The 12,916-nt window shown below is 42.3% G+C and overlaps 1 protein-coding gene across 1 annotated transcript in view; it reads right to left on the bottom strand.

Annotated features, from left to right (window-relative positions):
- The window catches only part of ESPN (espin), a 116,349-nt gene that overhangs the window by 14,071 nt on the left and 89,362 nt on the right, over nucleotides 1–12,916 (bottom strand). Inside the window, exons 9-12 of the mRNA XM_018576596.1 lie at nucleotides 12,221–12,343; nucleotides 11,395–11,587; nucleotides 7,203–7,348; nucleotides 5,760–6,038 (exon numbers count right to left, since the gene is read on the bottom strand). Of these exons, the coding sequence (XP_018432098.1) occupies nucleotides 5,760–6,038; nucleotides 7,203–7,348; nucleotides 11,395–11,587; nucleotides 12,221–12,343 (741 nt within the window). The remainder of the gene's footprint in view (nucleotides 1–5,759; nucleotides 6,039–7,202; nucleotides 7,349–11,394; nucleotides 11,588–12,220; nucleotides 12,344–12,916) is intronic.

Raw genomic sequence — 12,916 nt, 5'->3', positions numbered from 1 at the left:
GGGGGGACTTTTGCCCTTAAAGCAGAACTATGGGATCAGTGCTTTTCCCCATAGTTCTCCTAAGGGTAACGGCAGGACACAAACTAGCGTCCTCCCGTCATCCAAAGCTCAGTATACCACGAGCTACAGCTCGCGGTATACTGAGACGCCGCAGCCGGGACAGATCCCGACATTACAGTCTGGATCCACCCAGCTGCGTGCTTGACAGCAGACTCTGCCTATCCAGAGGCAGAGCCAGCTGTACCCGCCCCCTCCCCGTACGTTCCGCCAGTCAGTGCTGGAGGATCGGACAGGGGAGGTGGGGAATCCCTGCAGGGAGCCGTGACAGTCACGGCTCTCTGCAGGGACAGGATCGAGAAGTGAGCGAGCGACGGTATGTGTTTGCTCACTTCCCGATCTATTGAGCCGACCTGTGACAGTTTGATTGTCACAGGTCGGCTAAAACTATGAGGCTGAGTGATTTTCACTCGCCTCATAGTTCTCCTTTAATGTCACTTTAAATAAATAATTAGCTTACTTTTTGTTTTTAGGGCCAAAGAAGGCCATTTTCTTCCCGTAGTCTCAGTTTTTTTTTTTTTGCAATGACTATTTAGGCTTCTAGAAAATGTCTACTTTACTTTTAATCATACAGATTCTCTGAATATTCATCTTTTTAAAGACTTGTGTATAAAAACCAACATAAAGCAATACTAATATAAAAGTTTAGGAAAAAAAATAAATCACGTTCTATCAAGACATTTCAAGCCCCACGCATCCGTTTCTAACTTTAACAGTCAAAACTTTAACCTTAACAGTCAAAATACATAAAACAAATGGTAATGGTTAAAGGAAAAACTGGGATGGTTACCCACTTCCCTATTTTAACCTAATTAAAGTATTTCAGAGGAAATATGAATGTATATGATCATATACGAAACTCAATGTATAAATTATTATTTTTGTGGCAACTTTCTTAGATTTCCAGAGCTGGGAGCTAAATTAATAAATATTTGAATAAAGCAAACAATTTAAACTGTTAAACTGGTTTAATGATGCGAGTAATAGCTACCATTTTCTGGGGGGGAAAAAAATCCATGCCACATGTTTATAACCCTTTATAAAATTTAAAGCGTGCTTGCGTCACCAGTGTGTGGGGATTAAAATACTGAAAAAAATTAAATAAATACAAAATATAAGCTGTATGCTTATTAAACCATTCTTGATTGCTCACTTGTTTCCCACTACGAAACCTGCACCTGCTCTTGTGGCAATCGAGTTGCACTATGTGGTTTTTACGACAACACATCAAAGCGGCTGCTTCGAGTTGCCGCGTGTGTATCGGTAAAAGGTAATTTACCATTGGATTTTTAAGAACCACAATGAGTGGGAATTCAAAGCCTCATATATCAAACATTTCTGCTTCTTTCTCTTTCCAAAACGAAAAACTGCGATCGATATAGCGACATATATCGTCGTTAGTAAATTCTCCCAGTTCTGAAATAAGCTGTATAGAGTCCTTTCTAGTTTTCGGGAGTGGTGTCAGTTCATCACTAGCCAGTATATTGTCTTTCACTTTGGGGTCCATGGTAACCTTGAGCTCGTCATTAGAAAAGATCTGGGTTACTGTGTCCTCGACCTGGTCAACGACAGCGGCTACATCTCCCTCTATACTGTCTCCGAAGAACTGTTGCTTGAGATCCTCAAATCCGTCTGTCCAATCTATTCTTCCAGATTCAATCTCCTCCATGACAACCTTGTAGAAATCACGAATGAGTTCCCAGCTCTGGCTGCCAAGTCGGTCAAACATTTCATAACACAGAATGTGTCGGAATTTTCTCTCTTCCCGTGACATGGTCATTTCTAGTAACTGGAAGTAACCCAGCATGAAAAGGTCCAGTGTCAGGCTGGAATATTCCACAGGGGCGCCATTCACATGCGGCAGAAAATGCTCTGGCCAATAAAGCATGTTTGCTCTACTCAACCGACGGATTTGCCTAGTCGGCACTTGGCAGATGATACTTCTCCAATGGCTAAGCAACTTGCCTACAACCTGCCTTTGCTTCATGAAGTATAAAAGCCGGTCATCATCACTTGGCCCTTTGGCCATCTTGACACTACCATCATTACTGTCACTCTTCCTCCTTTCAAAGTCCAGGTCTCCACTGACTGAACCACCAACCTGCTTCTTCTTAGGACTTTTGACAGACTCTGTGAATGTCCACTTTTTCCAGTGTTCAAGGAACAGATACACAATCCTTTCTTTTCTCATGTCAATATAGTCCTGAACACAGCTAAGTTCAGTCTGCACAGGGAGACTCCTAGTCATGTGATCTGCACTAAACAATGGTTCTCCCAAGGAATCAATGATATTGCTCTGGTTACTATTGTCTATTTCTCTTGGAAAACCATCTTCATCATGGTAAGCAAGGGGTGTATGCGAAAGCATAATAGGCGGCTCCTCGTGAGGCCCAGCTAGGCCGTCGTTTAAAATATTGAAGTGGTCATTGCTTGATATGTAGTCTTCCTCCAAGATGGGTTCCCTTCCATAGCTATAAGCTGTTGTTCCAACAGGTAATGATCTCTTCCTTTTATATATTCTGTTTGATGTTTCACAAGCACTTTGAGGCTGTGTGTACAGTTCATAGTTCGCTTTCAAGTTTTTGACTGAAACACCAAACTGCTTGATCTCTTTTTCAACTTCCTCTCTAGTGGAGCTAAATGACTGTGATCTACCAATATTTGTAGCAGTCTCTTTTGTTCCATTAATTGACTTCTCAGAAGCATCTTTGGCCACCAAATCTTCCAGGTCAACCTCCTTTCCGCCAAGTGTTGCCAGCAAGATGGCCATGCTTTTCAAAAGTGTGGAAATTTTGGAACACCAAGCAGGCAGGTCATCTGCCCTCCCTTGCATCTGTTTTGGGTTAACAGTGAAGTGTTCTTGTGACAGAGCAGCAGACACGGGAAGGAGTTGTTGAAGCTCAAGCTCCAGCTGCTCTAGTTCAGTTTCAACTTTCTGGACTTTGTGCATCACTTGTAAGTTCTCAATTTGCTTCTCAATGCGAATGATATCATCTTCAGTCATCAGTTCCCCGAAGGGTCCCAAAATTGCATTGTGAGCATGAGAATATCTCCAACCTTCTGGGTGGTAGTAACTACCAGCCTCACACTAATGCAAAAATATAAAAAAAAAAGGAGAGGGAAAACATCCCTCAGGATATAGAGCCACAACTGTTCTTTCTCTGCACGCTTTTCAAAGTGTACATGTTTTTAGTGGTGTAATGGCTTTAACGGGGCAACGCTTGGTGTTCTCGCTTGGCTGACCAACCCAGCAGATAACAGCAAAGAACTTGACATCACTGGCTGAATATACAGTCCACAATCCCATTGCTCAAGCATGCTTTTGATGAGTTTATGTTAAAAGTAACATAATATCAGTTAGCATTATGATGACTAGTGATAAAGATGTGACGGTAGAGGAAAGATCACTCATTACACCACTAAATGACCATGTACAACATTTAAACCTGCAGTATAGAGTATACACATGGAGCAGCTATGAGTTGGAATATGTTTGGAAAGGGATACCAATAGGACATTTACTAGTATTCAATAGTTGTGCCAATTACTGCATTCACCAACCTTCTTCCATCTCCTTATACAAGATACTGCAGTTTAAATGTATCACAAAGAAGAAAAAAACTCAAACTGCACACCAACACCATGCAAACAGATTTTTAAAAGGAAAACTGAGCATTGGCTAAAAATAATAATAATTTGACAAAATATTGTTTACATTTATTTTTTTGTAGTCTGCGGTTATTAAAAATCATCTTTTTTATCCAATGAGAATTCAATGTGATTTTTTTCTACAATTGTAAGAAATGTTTCTGTGTGTTGTGGTGCATTGACTTAGTGTGTCGGGGGACCATTCAAAGTAAATGGCACCACTATGTGCCAATTCACTGTAACCAAGAAGTTTAAATGGGCCTCAAATATTCGCACATAGGTGTTCTGATTCGCACATCAAATTTGTGTAATAAAACTCATAACATTTTTAACTTTGTGTATTAATAGAGATGAGAACCGTGGACATTTAAATTAACTGTTAAATAATATGACATGTAAAGAAGCAAGGATAAAGATGCCAGTCAGCGATGGCAGTTCCCTTTAAACTGTACGCAAGTGACAGGTGCTCTTCAACAGGCAGAGGAAAGCTTATGTAACAAGCATGCACTGTGTATGTGCATTGTGTGTGTGTGCATTGTGTGTGTGAACTGCAAATGTCCTTTACTATGAGATAAACAAACAGAAGCCGTTGAGTGGTTATGAAAATTTGGAGCAATCTCCATTTGCTACACCGAAATAAGCACATATTCCTAGAAAAGAACATGAGCTTAATAACTACTAGTAACAGCTATGATGGGCGCTAAGGTGGAGTATTATTACTCAATATATTAATCAATGGTCACAAAGGATGTAAATCCACTTTATGTGAACCAAATGCCTTTGCAAACCCAGGTGCCACTACTCCTGTATATAGAGCAGAGCTGTGGGAGGAACTCAGCAGGGGGTGGTAAAGCAGATAGCAGGGTGGGGGGCAGCGGGTGGTGTTGGGGGGGCGTAGGTGGTGCACCTTACCTCGTCCCACCCAGCTCACTGATGCCACTGGTTGCCAGGAGCGGAGTAGGACACCGGCAAGTTGCTAAGCTCTTAGCAACCAGGGACACTCTGGCCAGAAAGGGGGCAGCAAGCTAACTGCCTCCCCCCGTGTGACCCAAGGAGATGCCGTCTAAGGCCTTCTTTTGTTGGGTGTATATGTTGTCTAAATGTAAAGCAGACCTTGATGCCGAAACCAAAATCCAAAAGCATATTCCAGAATTAGCATTTTCTAGGTTTTCTATTAATTTAGGTGAATCTAGGACAGCATGATGTCCAATGATGGCCCTGCCGGTGTAGTCAGTACTAAGAGACGCTGAGATCTTTTGCAGTTATTGAGAAGCATGCCTCCGATATACTAATAACACATGAAAATATCTGTACAATAAGATGCTTTTTCTTTCTGCTGGTATTCAGTCATCTAACTGCATGCAAATGTCCCTGGATTTGCTTACTTCCTACTTAGTTGCAATTTGCATTGACCTCCCTAAGTCATCATGGCACACACTGCTCTATAACAAGACAAAAAGATTTTTTGAAGACATGATTCCACTTAATTCACATGTCTGAGCATATTGCTACTAATAATACAAATCAGCACTAACCTGCCAGTAAAAGAGAACATTCCGCTCCAAAATAAGGAACATTAAGGGCCATGAAAACAGGATTGGTAGGAGAGCACCAGCAACTATAGTGTTACTTCCTCACTGGCTGATTCTGCAGCTTTCCAGAAAACAAAGAGTAACGCTTTGGAACAGGGGTAGGTGTCATTCAGTAAGGCAGGGGCAGGCCACCTTGGCACTCCAGCTGCTGTTAAACTACACATCCAATCATGCCACTGAGGGGGTAGGGGGAGTTGTGTTGGGGCCTCAAGGCACTTGGTCTAGGAGAGCAAGAAACTACCCATATGCATGATTGCACTCAGACAAAGAGTGATGCCATTGTTTTAATAACTGCGTAATGTACTGTAGATATTCCTGCCAGATCAGTAGAAGAAATGGATAACACTGCAAAAGCAATAGTAACCGATAAAGCATGCCCACACAAACTTCCAAGACAACTCAAATCCAAACCATGGCAATTCAATCTGCATGAAAAACTGCAGTGCATGAGAAGACCCTTACCGTGCGCTTCTTCTCCTCCTCTTCCTGAATCTTCAGCTGAAGCTTCCTCACCATCACCTGACGCTTCCACTCCGGGATAGGCCTCCCCTGCTCGTCATGGGTAGGGATGAGAGACTCGATGTCCAGCTGGCTGCTCTGCACTGGAGCTGGCGGGGTGGAGTTACCATTTATTATGGGCTCTGATGGCTTTCTTGTTGCCTTATTGGGCAGGATTGTGGAATTCTCGGGGGGCGTAACAGGGGAGGTTGGAGGAGGAGTCGAGGGAGACTGAACCTCTGACTGTAGGAAAAGAACAAAAATAATAATCATAATAAGAATGATAGCAGCAGCAACAATCATCATCATAGCAACAACAATATAAAAACAATAATAATACATAAATAACAATGAATATCAATAAGAGCAACAACACCATTAATAGTAACACTATAAATATGTAGAAATTATACAGTCCTCTGAAATATATTTTTAATACTGCTTCTTCATTTTTTCTTTAAAATCTCCATTACAATTAAGAAACAGAATGGTGCCACCTTCCTACACAAGCCTGCTGAATGGACAATGAGGGAGCACCCCAGCTTTACTATAAGCATGCTCTTGGGAGCAGGTGGGAGCAGCCCAGCTTTACTAAAAGCATGCTCTGGGGAGCAGGTGGGAGTATTACTAAAAGCAATGATGGAGCAGCCCACCTTTACTAAAAGCATGCTCTTGGGAGCATGTGGGAGCAGCCCACCTTTACTAAAAGCATGCTCTTGGGAGCATGTGGGAGCAGCCCACCTTTACTAAAAGCATGCTCTTGGTAGCAGCCCACCTTTAGCAAAAGCATGCTCTTGGGAGCAGCCCGCCTTTACTAAAAGCATGCTCTTGGGAGCAGCCCACCTTTACTAAAAGCATGCTCTTGGGAGCAGGTGGGAGCATTACTAAAAGCAATGAGGGAGCAGCCCACCTTTACTTAAAGCATGCTCTTGGGAGCAGCCCACCTTTACTATAAACATGCTTTTGGGAGCAGGTGGGAGCATTACTAAAAGCAATGAGGAAGCAGCCCACCTTTACTAAAAGCATGCTCTTGGGAGCAGCCTACCTTTACTATAAGCATGCTCTTGGGAGCAGGTGGGAGCATTACTAAAAGCAATGAGGAAGCTTTACTAAAAGCATGCTCTTGGGAGCAGCCCACCTTTACTATAAGCATGTTCTTTGGAGCAGGTGGGAGCATTACTAAAAGCAATGAGGGAGCAGCCCACCTTTACTTAAAGCATGCTCTTGGGAGCAGCCCACTTATATATATATATATATATAGAGAGATATGGAGAGCAATGAGGAATGAGGATGCATGCAACCAAAATCAGATTTCAGGTGTCATCAAAAGTAAACAGCCTCTAAATCAACTCGGTTGGCTTATTAAATGAAATAACATTAAGTGTAAAGAGAACAATATCACCATACATTTGTTCCTGGCTGTCCACTGCCCGAGAAGATAGTGTTGAGGGCTTTGCTGTGTGGAGTTGGTTTTAAGCATTTCCCCGCTTTAATTTCTGCCAGCAGCTCTGAATTGTCACCAGTTGGAGACATCATGTTGAAGGACTTGGTACCTAATGAAAAAGCAGCCAGCGTTAGATTGCGCAATGCAAACGTCAAGCAGAAATTGCGTCCTTCATAAATCTCTATTTTTTTCATTACACAATCAACCCATAGAGAGTGATATTGATGAGGACAAGAAGCAGCGCTGCCCATCTACATGTGTAGGTTAGGCATTATGTTCAGTACTACAGTACTCGCAACTGACTTTGTTGCCAAAACTCCACGGCATGTTCTCCTGGTGTTTGACATAGATGCAAACACTATTTGAAAGACAGGTAGTATACAGATGTGTCCCCTGGACTCCATTCAGCATCTAGAACCGATAAGAAATGTGGTGCTCGAAGTGATAAACACGGATGGCGCCGTGTATGTTCAAGCCGGAGAAAGTAGTAGATCACCAGTACTCAAAAGATATCAATTAAACCCTTGTGTTCATTAATTGTTATATAGCGTCACATATATCAGATAACCAACGTTTCGGGGCCACTCAGGGTCCCTTCATCGGGGTGACATAGTGATGATGGTTATTAATATGTTACAGCTTATATGAGATTTTGGAGATTGGGTTTACATCGAAAGCTATGCATACACAGATGATGATTCCAGAACAGGTTGGTACATAACTCAACTGATAGAACTTAGATTCCCTTACTCATAAATATTCATTTGGATGTCAAATAAGTGGGATGGAAAACTCACAATGCTGAAACACTGCCGCCTCGGAAATATGATCATATAAAATATATACATCGACATGGAAAACAAAGCCAACTGTTATTTTAAGGTCCCCAAACACTACAAACTGAATCCATAACTGTTGCTCTACAAGCCGAGACTGTTTCTGTTTACTTGATACACTCGGCAGAGAGTCCTTTTTCTCATTAAAAAGCATGACAACAGAAAAGATGGGTGCCATTGTTTCAGACACGTACGCCAGGTGTGGTATCTAATTGTTAAACCCTCTTTTGTCATTCTCATTGTCTCTGTCAACCGCCGGCCAGTCAGACATCTGTAAATGTGAATACGCCAGCAGAGCCATTGTAAATTATGTACAACCGGCAACAAGACAATTTTTACACCCTGTTTAGTAGCGATGTGACAGGTGGAGGCTCGGCTGATAAAAATGTAAAGGACCACTATTGCCCTCCTAACCCTCCTGTATTGAAATTGTATTATGTTACTTTCCCTCTCCAAGTTGTAAAGTGCTACAAAATCTGTTATTATGTGCTATATATCCTGTATAATAATAATGAAAAATATTGTGTTTTGGTAACTTAATGGGGTTAATACCTGTAATAATAGTATTCAATATATGAATTCCTTTGTTTTATTTTACAGGTGCTTATGTTTCTTTTTCTCTACGTTAACATGCAGGCCAAGTATCAATACACCGGCTGGTGGTTGAAAACCCTTTTCCCACACCTGATTGTTGTATTGCACAATTATTACCGAGGTAGTGACTACCGAGATCTATAATTTTTTCACAGTAGAATCTGAACTTAGTAACTTCTTCACGTCCTATAGAGTGCACATATTTTATTTTATTTATTTGTCGAGACCGAGCGCAACTAACTTGCGATATAATATGCAGGCCAAGCTGTCCAGCAAATAGTGATAATTATATGGGTCGGGACAAACCCTATAACACTTTCTAGGGGAGACTGCAACCTTTCAATCATGTAGTTCATTCCTACTTTGCAAAACAACTGTTGCTGTAACTTCCCAAAGATGAAAGATGATAGCTAGGAGGATTTTACTCTCTTACTTAAGGTCCATTTAAATGTCATGTGTATAAAGTCTAATGAGAGCTCCAAACAATTAAGAGAGCCCAATAATAGTATTGGTTAACACAGGACAACACAGTACAGCTGTGTATTTTATTACCCATTGAAGGCAATCTTAGCTGAACAAACTGAAGAGAGAAGCTAATTGGTTGCCATGCACAGCTGCTTCAGATTTAAAAAAATTCCCCCTATTGTGTTTCAGCCCTGAAGGAGGGGGAGGGCATTGAACCCCTAAAATGTGTTGGCTGCTCTGTGTTATCGCTTGTGAACTAATTCTATTAGTAAATGTTTTTGTACTCTCAGACTGTGTGGCACTCTCATTGGACGTTATACACATGACTCCTCAATTCTTTTGAGAATGGCCTCACCAGAACCATTGTGCTTTATTCAGGGCCTGATTTACTCTCTCTCTGCTGCCCCAAGGCCAGGTTCCTCAATGCGCCCAACAAGGAGGTGCACATACTTTTGCCCATATAGTGTACCTATAGAGATTGGTGTTTTTTTTTTCCTCCAGCGGCAACCTGGAACCTTGAAGGCAGAACCTCAACATTTGGAAGGGTGTCCACATACTTTTGGCCATAAAGTGTACCACTGGCTATTAAGCCAAAGAGTCAACCAACCTCACACCTGCTGCGGCCATTATGACGGGCTCCCACTATTTTTTAAAACTTAATTTTATATTATGTAGAATGTAACCAGAGGAGCTGAAAATGACAAAGTGGACAGGAACGTCGTAAACTCCCATGTGAACAGGAGTCAGAAATATGGCTGGGAGATCTCGCTGTTAGAGTTTTCAAGACCTATAAGAAGCCAGTGGCTGAATCAGCCCACAAGGCTCCACCTACAACCAAAATGTCACTTTCGAAGTGACTAACCCTTCAAGAAGAAGATTCTCAAATGCTGTTTAAGAGTTTTGGCTCAACGCACTGTTTGTGATCCATTTCAACAAAGCATTACAATAAATCATTTTACATTTTCCCACCACAACAAACCAAAAAGGACTTGTCTGCTATGCCCCCCCTTCCTCCCCCCATGCTTCCTAAAATATCCAAGCACTGGAAAAGTATCAACACTGCCAGGAAATTAGGTAAGAAAGAGGAAGAAAAGTTATGAAAGTTGTGAAAGTCTGATATGAATGAAAAACAGAAGTACTTACTCTTCCTTTGCCTGAGTGCTATCACTCCTAGAATGGAGACAGGAGAGAGAGAGAGAGAGAGATAGGGAGAGGGGCCGAGAGCGGGCGCACAAAGGAGGCACACAGAGGGAATGGAGGGCATAATTGGCATGCAGGTCAGCCAGCATCCAAGCAAGGGACAGATTCAGACAAGCATGATTGAGTCGGTTTGAAAACAGACAAAAGGAACAGACAAAGACAGGACAAATCACACGGTGTCGGCAAGTAAGGAGAGGAAAGAAATGAGAAACAGTTGTTAACAAAAGAAGAAGAAAGAATATAAAAATTAACAATATGACAAAATCTGGAGAAAGTAAGAAAGAGTCCCATTAACTTTTGTTGTGCAATAAGGTTTGAAAAGGCTTTCATAAGACTTGTGACCTAAATAAAGGACCGGCATATACTGACAGCTGATAGAAGGAGTTTTGGGTGAGCAGGAACATTGTACACCTCATGGAGTAACAAATCTCTCTGCTGTATGTTTTATAAGGTAGATAAAGTAAAGTAGAAGTAAAGGTAAGTTGGGGAACTTATCAGAATGGAATACATTTACAATACAGTAATACAAATGACAGCAGTGGATGGGGCATTGTCCAGCACACAGCAGACATCCCAGGGTGTATTCCTAAGGAAGTTGAAACTTTTAAAGCTCATCTACCGGCAAACATTAATCTTATTATACATGTAGGTAATATATTTTCCTTTTTCTCTAGTGTCTTTTGGATGGGAGATTTTTCTGGTCAGATATCTTCTCCAGAACTGACCCACCAGATGCTTTCCTTATGTAGTGGACCTGCATCAGGTCTGCAGGATATTATAATATTGCTTCATTCAAATATTGTACTGAGACAGCTCTGTTTATAGACTTACTTAAAAGTCAAACTGCAGCAGTAAACTACCCCAGGATCAGTATACATGTTGTTTGTCAATTCTGAGCTTGGTGAGATAAGCTCAGAATTAAAAGAACTATGAGGTGAGTGAATTTCACTCATCCTCATAGTTTGAGCCGACCTGATACATGCTACGTCAGTAACTCATCGCAAGTGGACCTGTCTGACTCAACACAAGTATACGCTAAGCTGGGAGCCCATTTACTCACTTCCAGTAGAGTTGGACGAACGTCGTTGCATGGAGCTGGAGATTGAAGCCTCTGTTGGCAGCGGAGGAGGGGGTGGTGGGTAACACAGGTTGTCTGGAAGCGGAGGAGGGATCGGTGGAGGTGGAACATTCCCTGCAGGCATCTGGTCTGAACTATTGCCATTGTGGACATTCTCGTTTGAGAGAAGGGATCCCTTGAAAATTCAAAAGAAATGGAGGAATGTGTTTTGGTCAATTTGTTGTCTGAATTTTTACAAGTTGTTGATGTTTTAGCATATTTTAACATCTATTTAAATAAAATCTTCATTCTATGAATAAACATTTTACACATTGCCTCCATGACACTGACTGCAAAGCATGGTGAGTCTCCTTATAATCTCAGCTAGTGCGTAACCAAGCTGGAAGGTCCCATCTCTACAAGGAAAGTTGGAAGGGGACTTGTCCCTCATGAGTCACTCAGCGCTCTGTGCATATTGATCTCTCTCTCTATTCAAGGCTATTTCACAAAACATGTAGTCAAACAGCACAGCAATAAAAAAAACAAATGGTATTCAGAATAGATAATAGAGAATGTGATACATACAATGGTAAAAGTAAACTGCCTGCCACCATAGCGCTTCGAAAGGAAAACTCTTCCTTTAAGTCTCTGCAAAGCCAAAACTTTTCTTTTACGTTTTGGATAATGCAGGGGAGAGTTAAAACATCCTTAAAAGCATTTATTTTGTCCGCATTCCGGTAGAGAGATTTCCTCTCACTTCCTGTTCTGGAGATGAAACAGGAAGTTAGAAGAAATCTCTACAAAGTGAAATGAGGTTCCCCACTCTAACATTTGTCCTCTTCAGACCTTTCTTCACTTTTTGTTCTTGTGACAAATGTAAAATTCTGCCTCTCTCATCACTTTCTGTTTTGGAGACAATGGCCACCAGGACTAACAGGGGGGGTAAATCTACCTAGTGGGGAAAAAAGACAGCAATCAGGAGCAAAGCATGGGGTAGGGGGGGGTGGCATGGGGGCCGTTGCCCCGGGCGCTAATTTTTTAGGGGCGCTGTAGGCAGGGCCATTTAGTGCTATGTGTGCTTGCCTGGACAGCTCTGGTCATCCAGTACAATGGGGAACCCTCAGAGTGCTGCTGAGTGGTGAAGCACTGCACAGAGTGGCCGCTGGGTGGTGCCGCTTGGCAGCATGATGCCCTATTCCTCCATAAACAGAGTATGTGCACCTGGGAATGTCTTCCCCTGGAAGTATGGCAGCTTGGACAGCAGCAGTGAAGAGGAGGACAACGGGGATGGGGAGGAGAGACCAGCGGTAGTAAAGAGGCTGCCTGACCTGAGGTGGCCTTCCCGGGCCTGATGAGTTCTTCAAGACTGTGAGCCACCCCCAGCCTCCCTCCCCGCCCCTTCTAGCTCCACAATTAACTAGGAGAAGAGGCTCATCTGACCCCCTGAGGAAGTGACCCTGGAGGAGGTGATAGAAGGGGGTATTGATCAGAGATGAAGCGGGAGATGGAAAAGGGGGTACTGATC

Source organism: Nanorana parkeri, unplaced genomic scaffold, assembly GCF_000935625.1.
Source record: "Nanorana parkeri isolate BGI_ZX_2015 unplaced genomic scaffold, ASM93562v1 scaffold5, whole genome shotgun sequence".
Taxonomy (NCBI): Eukaryota; Metazoa; Chordata; class Amphibia; order Anura; family Dicroglossidae; genus Nanorana; species Nanorana parkeri.
The sequence above is the reverse complement of the archived record's forward strand: the minus strand, read 5'-3'. Positions and strand labels throughout refer to the sequence as shown.